At 34.3% G+C, this 12,092-nt stretch overlaps 1 protein-coding gene across 9 annotated transcripts in view; it reads left to right on the forward strand.

Moving 5' to 3' along the window:
- Window positions 1–12,092, forward strand: part of RANBP3 (RAN binding protein 3) — an 85,989-nt gene that overhangs the window by 60,249 nt on the left and 13,648 nt on the right. For all 9 annotated transcript variants that reach the window (XM_051971781.1, XM_051971785.1, XM_051971782.1 and 6 more), the window contains 2 exons: window positions 60–163; window positions 11,694–11,772. In XM_051971781.1, coding sequence (XP_051827741.1) covers window positions 60–163; window positions 11,694–11,772 — 183 coding nt within the window. The remainder of the gene's footprint in view (window positions 1–59; window positions 164–11,693; window positions 11,773–12,092) is intronic.

Raw genomic sequence — 12,092 nt, forward strand, 5'->3', positions numbered from 1 at the left:
TTTTTTTTTTTTTGCTTGTCTTAATTCACTTAGTCTGAAATGTGTGTTTTGTTTCTTAGCTAGGACATGAAAATGCTGAAACAAGTGAATTACAGAATGCAGGGCATTCGAGCTCTGAAACACCATCTGCAACCAACTATTTTCTACAATACATCAGCTCCAGGTGAGCAGCTGATTTGTCTGTGATGCTTTCATAACTGGAGATAAATTCTGTTTCATTATCAATAATTAGCCAAATTAGTACCCTTGGAAGTGGATGAATAATATTAATGAACAGAGACTTGTCTCTATAGTATGGTATAATGTACTGAATTCTCAAGGTAGGAAATTGCAGCCAACCCTTTCTCCAAAGCAAGACTGTTCATCTCTCTGGATTGCACCTTCTGGTCTGTGACAGAAGGTTGTACTACTAGTTATTCTCCAAGATCCATGATTTCTGTGATGTTCTTTACTAATACTTTGCTAGGAATTCAATCTGGTCAGTAACGATTTATTAAATGTCTGCTGGGTACCAATATTCACTAGCCAAAGGAATACAACAACAAAATTGGAGAAACAGTCCCTACTATTAATGAATTTATTATTTCCTGGGGGATACAGCATGTAAGTAAAGGATAAAGAGCAGTAATATTGGGATTGGAGTGTAGCAAAGGAAGTGTTGGAAAGTTATTAAGGGAATTAAGAATTTCATTGTTGCAAAGATCTAAATGAAGTCCCTGTCAAATGAGACCTATTCCTCTGCTAATATGTTTGTTTCACATCTCAGAAGTTATTACTCTTTCCAAAACTCTCATAGAATTTTATCCCTACTTCTCTTATCTATTGGAACATTTGAAACAAGTAAGTTTTGGGGTATATGCCTTTATGCTCCTTTTTACACTGATCTTCTGGAGTACTTTGATGGATATGCAGTCTATTCAGCTTACATTGGTCAATTTAGCTCTTTGCAAAGATCTATGGACAAAAGCAACCTAAAATTTGAGAAACAAAAGAATTTTATTTACCTTTCTGAAGGAAACCTCTTGAAAACCTTGAGGGTAAAGGCCATGATCTCTCCAATTATTATAAATGGGGAATCTGATTGGAAATCTTCTCTACTGTATTGCTTCATATTTTCTGATTGATTCTGATTAGTTATCTCTCCTTCACTATTGGTATCTTTCTACTAACCTATAATATACATCCTCAGGGCATGCTAATCTTTTTTTTTCTTTCTTTTTTTTAATCTTCTGTCTTAATTCTTTTTTTTTCTTGTTGCTAAATTTGTTGAAAAAGTTGTCTATTCCTGTGAATATACTTCACCACCTAGTCTTTCCTCAACCCATTGGAGTATGGCCTCTGTCGGCACTATTCTGCTGAGATTGCTGTTAACAAAATCATAGATGATTTTTTGGGTCCGTATTGCCTCTGGCATAAAATTGAAACTCTTTTAACTTTTCTTTCCATTCTGAAATTCTGAAAGAAACTCTCCTTTCTAATCCTCATCCATAGCAGCATGTCTTCTACCTCTACATACACTGTGACTGGAATGTTGTTCCTCCTTACCCCCATTTATTGGGGATCCCCAGTTCCCTTTGAGCCTCAGCTCCAGAGTCATTCCTAAGAGCCCTTTTTTGATTGCTCCAGGCTTTTTGTGCCTCACCCTCCATTACTTTGATTTGTTCTCTGTTGAGTGATCTCTGTACGTGTTATATTCTCCAAATAGGATGGAAACTCTTTATAGGTAAAGAATTGGTTTTCTGTCTTTAAGACAGGTAGGTGAGGGCAGCTAGATGGGGCAGTGGATAGAGCAATGGCCCTGGATTCAGGAGGACCTGAATCCAGCCTCAGACACTTAATAAATAAATTCTTCCTATAAGTGCATGATCCTGGGCAAGTCACTTAACTCCAATTGCCTCACCAAAAAAAAAAAAGCTCCAGAAGACAGTTAAGTGGCATCCTATATAGCTGTCTTCTGGAGCCCTAGTCCTGCCTGATACTGGTTTTATCATCCTTGGCCTCAGTTTCCTCTCTCAAATGAGGGTAGAAATGTTTTGTGCCGTGATGGCAAAGTAAAGAAAGAACCCATCCTAAAAGCCCTTCCAAATTCTCCTTCAAATCAATTCAAATCAAATCAAAAGAATTGATCTAGGAGCAGGGAAGCAGCTTACCAACACAGCAAGAAAGGCCTGTCTTACTGGGGTGGGAGCAGAGTATGGTCCAGGAGTACTCAGTAGCCTGCAGGAAGGCCCCAAGCCCTGCTCTGCTGCGAGCCAGCAGTCCATGAAGCAGGGCAAAGCTCCAGCACAGCTCTTTCACTCCAGCCACCCCATTTTTAGCTACTAGCTGGGCCTTAACTTCATTACTGACCAGCACCAGTGAGACCTTCGCCCCCTGGGGCCAGCCAGCTAGCAGAGAGATACCATTTCCATAGCCACTCTGCAGCAGTGTCCTCCTTCAGAGAGCATTTTACTTCTCCAGGGCTTGCTTTCAGAGAGGCTGTTTCCATAGCAATGGAGCGGGTAGAGCCCAGCCACTGAGACCAGCCAATAACAAGATACTTCCCTCAGGGTCAGCCACCAGAAAGAAGGTTACAATGCAACCCAGCAAAAATATCCCCCACCTCTGGGGCAGGCCAGCAGCTAAATCCCACACCCAGAGGGGGATCAACAAGGAAGCTCCATGCATCCTACCCCCCCCCCCCTTTACCCCCCATCCCAGTACAAGACAGAAGGATAACTTATCCTTCAGTATATAATTTTGAAAACACTAATCCTTAAAACCCAGAAAGTAAGACCCTGAGCCCCAGCACAAAAAGTTTAGGACAGTGCAGGCCAGAGCCCAACTCTAAAATAAAAACACCACGTCACTCCAATAACAACAACAAAAAAGCTAGAAAAAAATAAACAAAAACCAAAAAAAAGGAACTTGATTATAGAAAGTTGCTAAGGAGGATCAAGGCAAAAACTTAAAACAATAGGGTCAAAATGGGTATATAGGGAGTCTCTGAGAAAAATGTAATTTGGTTTTAGACCCAAAAAGAAACCCTGGAGGGGCTTAAAAAGTCTCTTAAAAGCAATTTAGAAAAGTACAAGAAAATTTGGGAAAAGGAATGAGAGTAATGCAAAGGAGTCATGAAAAAAGAATCAGTAAATGCAGCTAGGTGGCAAAATGAATGGAGCATCAATTCTAGAGTCAGAAGGACAAGAGTTCAAATCCAGCCTTAGACACTTGACTGTTCTAGATGTATGACCCTGCTAAATCAATCCCAATTGCCTCCTATATACACACAAAAGTTGACAGCATAGAAAAAGAAATATAAACATTTACCAAGGAAAATAACTCCCTAAAAATAGAATTGATCAAATACAAAAGTTTATTAAACAAAAGAATTCCTTAAAAATTAGAGCCAGAGGGCAAAATAGAAATGGAAAGAATTACCAGTTGCTTCCTGAAGGAGATCCCAAAATGAAAACTCCCAGGAATATTATATCCATATTCTACAGCTCACAGAAAAGGAGAATGTACTGCTATGGTGAGCATTACACAGGATTTAAAAGAACCAGAAAGTATATTATATTCTATACTGGAAGGCAAAGGATTATAACCAAGAATATTGTCTTTGAGGTGGAGGGAGGTGAGGGGATTGGTGAACATTGAATGAAATAGAGGACTTAAAGATCAGAGCTCAGTAAAAAACGACCTCCAAATACAAGACTCTCAAGAGAAACATAAAAAAGAAAAACAGAACATATATTCAGTAAGGTTCAACTGTTTATAGTTCTATATTGCAAGTTAATGTAACTCTTTATCAGTAAAAGAGCAATCATGATGCATATATGTATAAATAGAAGATATAAAAATAAGATGACTTTGATATGGGATTCCTCTTCCCTCTCAAAAAAAAAAAAAAAAAACAGAAAGAAAATTGCACTGGAAGATGGAGAAGATTGATATAGTGTAGGGAGGGACACCGAAAAAGGGAAGGGTAGATTAGGGAAGTGATCAAAAATAAAACACTGGTATGGAGGGAAAGGGGATAGACAAATAAGGGTCTGGAGCAAAATTTATTATGCTTCAGCTGAAGCAAAGGAGGGGTAGCAATCATGATCTCAGCAAAAACAAAAATCTAATTAAAAGAGATAAGGAGGGAAGCTCTTACTGAAAGGTACCATAGACAGTAAAGTCCTATCAGTACTAAACATATATGTACCAAATATGTTTACATATATACCATATGGTATGTATCATTCCATTTGCTATAGCATCTAAAATTTTTGAAGAAATTGAATGAGGTACAACAGGAAATGGATAATAAAACTATACTACTGGAATGTCTCAGTGTTCCCTTCTCAGAACTTAACTTTGTTAGATAAATCTTAACAAAAAGCAAGAAAGAAGATAAAAATGTGAATAAAATTCTGGATATGATAGTTCTCTTGGAAAAAATTGAATGGGAATAGAAAGGAACATACTTTCTTCTCAGCAGTATACAGTATCTACACAAAATTTGACCATGTATTAGGATATAAACCACCACCAAATACAGAAAAGCAGAAATAGTAAATACACCCTTTTCAGATCATAACGCAATACAAATTACATTCAGTAATGCATGATAGATTAAAATTTAAATGGAAACTAAATAATCCTAAAAAATAAGTGAATCAAAGAACAAATAATAGAAACAATTGATAATTTTATTAAAATGACAATGAGATGACATAACCAAAGTTTCTTGGGGGCAACCAAAGTGATACAGTAAAATTTATATATCTAATTCTTTAACATAAGTAAAATAAAGACAAAGTAGATCAATGAATTGGGCAAGCAACTAAAACAAGTAAAAAGAGATCAAATCAAAGTATTCCCAATTAAACAAATTGAAAATCCCCCAAACTAGAGATTAATAAACTTGAAAATAAAAATACCATTGAACTAATAAATAAAACTAAATGCTGGTTTTCTAAACAAAACAAAGTATATAAATCATTGATTAATTTGATTTTTTTAAAAAGGAAAGAAAACCAGATTATGAGTTCAAAAGTGAAAGGGGTGAATTCAACACCAATGAAGAGAAAATTAAGATAATTGTTAGGAACTTTCTTACCTAATTATACACCAATAAAATCTGAAGGAAATGGATGGATATATATATATATATATACACACACATACATATACATATACATACTAATTGAAAAAAATTTCAGAATTCTACCAAATTCCTTTTATAATACAAATTATAATACAAAATATACAATATATATTGATACCTAAACCAGGAAAAGCAAAATGGAAAGAAAATTGCAGATCAATTTCCCTAATTGTGGTGATACGGGAGCCACCCAGTGGCTGCTAGAGGTCTTAACAGACCTGTAGAATGTCTTCATGTGAGAGGATGATGATGATGATGATGATGATGATTATAATGATACAAGGAGACTGAGAGGCAATTGCATTTTCTGACATCTTTCCTCTTCTCTCTTGCCTCCAATTTATTTCATTCCCAATCCACAAGAAACATCTGCATTTGTAAAGGCTGCTTTGCAACTCCTTCAAGTGTTATGATCCACAGCTATGGAGAATCTCAGAGAATTGATCTGTCCCTTCCTTCACTTAGGCATAATCTTTAACACCTAATGAATATCATTGCAAAAATTTTAAATGAAATACTAGCAAAGAGATTATAGCAATATGTCACAAGGATCATACACTGTGACCAGGTGGGATTTATACTAGGAATATTGGGCTGGTTCAGTATTAGGAAATATGAATATATTAACAATTATGTATTAGGAAAACAAATACAAAACCAACAGAAATTGTCTGAATGGATCCAGAAAAAAATGTTTGACCAAATACAGTACCCATTAATATAAAAACACTATAGAGAAGGTACAGCTAGATGGTGCATTTGATAGAGGCCCATTATCACCCATTTAATATTGTGCTAGCAGTATTAGCTATAGAAATAAGCTATAGCAATAAAAGAAGAAAAAGAAATTGAAGGAATTAAAATAATTGGTCATGAGTAAACAAAACTCATTTTTTGTAGATAATATGGTAGTATACTTTTTTTTTAAATAACTTTTTATTGATAGAACTCATGCCAGGGTAATTTCTTACAGCATATTATCCCTTGCATTCACTTCTGTTCCGATTTTTCCCCTCCCTCCCTCCACCCCCTCCCCAAGATGGCAAGCAATCCTTCACATGTTGAATAGGTCACAGTATATCCTGGATATAATATACATGTGGAGAACCAAACAGTTTTCTTGTTGCACAGGGAGAATTGAATTCAGAAGGTATAAATAACCCGGGAAGAAAAACAAAAATGCAAGCAGTTTATATTCATCTCCCAGTGTTCTTTCTTTGGGTGTAGCTGCTTCTGCCCATTTTTGATCAATTGAAACTGAATTAGCTCTCTTTCTCGAAGAGATCCACTTCCATCAGAATACATCCTCAAAACAGTATCATTATTGAGGTATATAATGATCTCCTGGTTCTGCTCATTTCACTTAGCATCAGTTCATGTACGTCTCGCTAGTCCTCTCTGTATTCATTCTGCTGGTCATTCCTTACAGAACAATAATATTCCATAACGTTCATATACCACAATTTACTCAACCATTCTCCAATTGATGGGCATCCAAATACTTTCCAACTTCTAGCCACTACAAACAGGGCTGCCACAAATATTTTGGCACATACAGGTCCCTTTCCCTTCTTTAGTATCTCTTTGGGGTATAAGCCCAGTAGAAACACTGCTGGATCAAAGGGTATGCACAGTTTGATAACTTCTGAGCATAGTTCCAAATTGCTCTCCAGAATGGCTGGATGTGTTCACAATTCCACCAACAATGTATCAGTGTCCCTGTTTTCCCACATCCCCTCCAACATTCCACATTATCTTTCCTTGTCACTCTAGCCAATCTGACAGGTATGTAGTGGATCTCAGAGTTGTCTTAATTTGCATTTCTCTGATTAATAATGAGTTGGAGCATATTTTCATATGTCTATAAATAGTTTCAATTTCTTCATCTGAGAATTGTCCGTTCATATCCTTTGACCATTTATCAATTGGAGAATGATTTGATTTCTTATAAATCATAGTCAATTCTCTATATATTTTGGAAATGAGACTTTTATCAGAACCTTTGATTGTAAAAATGTTTTCCCAGTTTATTGTTTCCCTTCTAATCTTGTCTGCATTTGTTTTGTTTGTAGAAAAACTTTTCAATTTGATATAATCAAAATTTTCTATTTTGTGGTCAATAGTGATCTCTAGTTCTTCTTTGGTCATAAATTCCTCCCTCTTCCACAGATCTGAGAGGTAAACTATCCTATGCTCTTTCAATTTATTTATAATCTCATTCTTTATGCCTAGGTCATGAGCCCATTTTGACCTTATTTTGGTGTACGGTGTTAAGTGTGAGTCAATGCCTAGTTTCTGCCATACTAATTTCCAATTTTCCCAGCAATTTTTGTCAAATAGTGCATTCTTATCCCAGAAACTGAGGTCTTTGGGTTTGTCAAACACTGTATTATTAAAGTTATTGGCTGTTTTGTCCTTTGAACCTAACCTATTCCATTGATCAACTAGTCTATTTCTTAGCCAATACCAGATGGTTTTAGTAACTGCTGCTTTATAATATAATTTTAGATCTGGTACAGCTAAGCCACCATCATTTGATTTTTTTTTTCATTAATTCTCTTGAAATTCTTGACCTTTTGTTTTTCCATATCAACTTTGTTGTTATTTTTTCTAGTTCATCAAAGTAGTTTTTTGGGAGTCTGATTGGTATAGCGCTAAATAAATAGATTAATTTAGGTAGTATTGTCATCTTTATTATATTTGCTCACCCAATCCAAGAGCATTTAATATTTTTCCAATTGGTAAGATCAGTCTTAATTTGTGTGGAAAATGTTTTGTAGTTTTGCTCATAAAGTTTCTGATTTTCCCTTGGCAGATAGATTCCTAAATATTTTATACAATCAGTAGTTACTTTAAATGGAATTTCTTTTTGTAACTCTAACTGTTGGTTTTTGTTAGTGATATATAAGAATGCTGATGACTTATGTGGGTTTATTTTATACCCTGCAACTTTGCTGAAGGTGTGGATTGTTTCTAATAACTTTTTAGTAGAATCTCTGGGGTTCTCTAAGTATACCATCATATCATCAGCAAAGAGTGATAATTTGGTTTCCTCATTGCCTATTCTTATTCCTTTAATCTCTTTCTCAACTCTTATTGCCAAAGCTAGCATTTCTAATACAATATTAAATAGTAACGGTGATAGTGGGCAACCTTGTTTCACTCCTGATCTTATTGGGAATGGTTGTAGTTTGTCCTCGTTCCATATGATGCTTACTGTTGGTTTTAAATAGATGCTACTGAATATTTTAAGGAAAAGTCCATTTATTCCTATACTCTCAAGTTTTTAATAGGAATGGATGTTGGATTTTATCAAATGCATTTTCTGCATCTATTGAGATGATCATATGATTTTTGTTAATTTGATTATTATTATGGCCAATTATACTGATAGTTTTCCTAATATTGAACCAGCCCTGCATTCCTGGTATAAATCCTACTTGATCGTGGTGTATTATCCTGGGGATGATTTTCTGTAGTCTTTTTGCTAATATCTTATTTAAGATTTTAGCATCAATATTCATTAGGGAGATAGGTCTATAATTTTCTTTCTCTGTTTTCAACCTACCTGATTTAGGTATCATTACCATGTCTTTGTCATAAAAGGAATTTGGTAGGACTCCTTCATTCCCTATTTTTTCAAATAGTTTATAAAGCTTTGGGCTAATTGTTCTTCGAATGTTTGGTAGAATTCACATGTAAATCCATCTGGTCCCGGGGATTTTTTTTTTTAGGGAGTTGATTAATAGTTTGTTCTATTTTTTTTCTGAAATGAGACTATTTAAGCAATTTACTTCCTCCTCTGATAATCTGGGAAGCCTATATTTTTGGAGGTAGTCATCCATTTCGCTTAGGTTATCAAATTTATTGGCATAAAGTTGGGCAAAGTAACCCCTTATTATTTCTTTAATTTCCTCTTCATCAGTGGTAAGTTCTCTTTTTTCATTTTTAAGACTGCTAATTTGGTTTCCCTCTCTCCTTTTTCTAATCAGATTTACCAAAGGTTTATCGATTTTATTGGTTTTTTCATAAAACCAACTCTTAGTTTTATTTATTAGTTCAATAGTATTTTTACTTTCTATATTATTAATTTCTCCTTTTAATTTTAGAATTTCAAGTTTAGTAATTGATTGGGGGTTTTTAATTTAGTCTTTTTCTAACTTTTTAAGTTGCAGGCCAAATTCATTGATCTTCTCTTTTTCTATTTTATTCAAGTAAGCCTCTAAGGATATAAAATTTCCCCTTATTACTGCTTTGGCTGCATCCCATAAATTTTGATATGATGTCTCACCATTGTCATTATCTTGAGTGAAATTATTAATTGTGTCTATAATTTTCTATTTCACTCAATCATTCTTTAAGATGAGATTATTTAGTTTCCAATTACTTTTTGGTCTATTTATACCTAACTTTTTGTTTAATGTAGTTTTTATTGCATTGTGATCTGAAAAGAAAGCATTTACTATTTCTGCCTTCCTGCATTTAATTTTGAGGTCTTTATGTCCTAATATATGGTCAATTTTTGTGTAGGTTCCATGAACTGTTGAGAAGAAAGTATACTTCTTTCTGTCATCATTCAGTTTTCTCCAGAGATCTATCATACCTAATTTTTCTAATATTCTATTTACCTCTTTAATTTCTTTCTTATTTGTTGTGTGATTTGATTTATCTAAATCTGAGAGTGCAAGGTTGAGATCTCCCACTATTATAGTTTTGCTGTCTATTTCTTCTCGCAACTCTCTTAATTTCTCTTTAAGGAAGTTAGATGCTATATATGGTAGTATACTTTTAAAATCTGTCAAAAAAAACCGTAGTTGAAGTAACAACTTGGCAAAATTGCAGGATATAAAATAAATTGACATAAATCATCAGAATTTCTAGACGTTACCAACAAAGCCCAAAAGTGGGAGATGGAAAGAAATTCCATTTAAAATAACATTAGACAATATAAAATACTTGGAGTCTATCCTATCTATTTGCCAATCTAGGAACTATGTGAACACAGTTATAAAACACTTCACACTAAAATGAGATCTAAACAATTGGGAAACTGTTAATTGTTCATGGATAGGCTAAGCTCAATATAATAACAATGACAATTTTCCCTAAATTAATCTATTCAATGCCATTCCAATCAAACTGAAAAAATTATTTTAAAGAGCTAGGAAAAACAGTTAATCTGGAAGGGAAAGTTTTAAGGACATCAAGGAAATCAATCGATTAAAAAAATAAGAAAGTGATCTAGTCATATCAGATCTCAAACTATATTATAAAGTGGTAACAGTCTATTGACTAAGAAATAAAAAATGAATCATTGGAATAGATTATGTACAAATTACATTATAATAAATGACCATGGTAATCTTGATTGTGATAAACCCAGAGACGGAAGTTTTTGGAATAAAAACTCATTTGACAAAAATTGCTGGAGAAATTGGATCAAAAAAATAGAACTCGTCATCTCATGTTCTCTTATCAGCATAAGGTCAAAATGGGTATATGATTTACACCTAATGGGTAATACTACAAGCACATTAAAAGTGTACAATAGCTTGTCTGTCATTTATGGACAAGAGAAGAATTTGGGACCAAAGCATAGAGAGCTTTACAAAATTTGAAATTATATTTTTTTTACACAAAGCCAGTACAACCACAATTATAAGAAAAACGGAATATGGAAAAAATTTTGGAAACAAGTTTCTCTGATAAAGGTTTAATTTCTTAAGTATATAGAGGACTGAGTCAAAGTTATAAAGAAGTAACAGTTGATAATAGATCAATGGCAATTTTCAGACAGAAAAAAATTCTCTGTAGTCATGAAAAAATGCTCAAAATCAGTATTAATTAGAAAATGGAAACTAAAACAACCTACCTCACTTATCAGATTGACTAATAACAAAAGCAAAATGTTAGATGTTTGAGGGAATGTGGGCAAACTGGGGCACTAGTTGGAGTTGTGCCATCATTCTGGAAAATAATTTGAAACTATGCCTGAAGGGCTATAAAACTGCATACCCTTTGATCCAGCAGTATTTCACTGCTAGGTCAATATCCCAAAAAAGGGAAAAGAACTTATCTGTACAAAAATATTTATGGCAGCTCTTTTTGTGGTGGCAAAGGGGAAGATACCCCTTCACTTGGGGAAAGGCTAAAGGAAAATTATTTGCTATAAAAATGACAAGGAGGCTAATTTTAGGAAATTTATGTATTGCCTGTAGTTTATAGGCTCCTATGCCAACTAATGGCTTTTGGGGGAAGAGGGTAGCAGTGAACAGCGTAGAGGAAATGACTTGTTTGATTCTTAACAATGTCTTAACCTAACCTTTCTGACCTGTTTCCTCATCTGAAAATAGGAATAATCATAATCTTAAAAGATGTTGATAAGATCAAATGGGATATTTTATGTAATGAATGTACTTTGTAAACCGTAAGTGGCATGTTAAAGTCAGCTTTCATGTGTATCCTCTTCCATGCTCACATGTTATTTGAGAATGCATCAGATTAATAGTTTAGCCTTATTTGATTTAGCCTTATTAATGATAGCCTTTCTCTTCAGTTTAGAGAACTCAACAAATAATGCTGATGCCTCCAGCAACAAATTTGTATTTGGACAGAACATGAGTGAAAGAGTGCTGGTGAGTTACTTCTTTCTCCTCTTCCTTGTGGCCCCTTGTGCATCCTCTTCCCCTCATTAGTTTAGTTCTCATTTCTGAGCATATGACTCAAAACCACTTCATACTTTTTCTCCTTCCATTGCCTTGATAAATTTTAGGCAAAAACTTTACATTTCCCTGGCTTGTATCCAATGCTATTACACCATTTTTCACTATAAATTTGAATGTGATATAGTGGGTTATAGAATGGGTGTTATATTTTGTCAGTGGTTGAATTCAAATCCCATTTCTTACATTTGCTCAACTGTCTTACCTTGAACAAATACCCTCACTGTCCTAAC

Source organism: Antechinus flavipes, chromosome 1, assembly GCF_016432865.1.
Source record: "Antechinus flavipes isolate AdamAnt ecotype Samford, QLD, Australia chromosome 1, AdamAnt_v2, whole genome shotgun sequence".
NCBI classification, from domain to species: domain Eukaryota; kingdom Metazoa; phylum Chordata; class Mammalia; order Dasyuromorphia; family Dasyuridae; genus Antechinus; species Antechinus flavipes.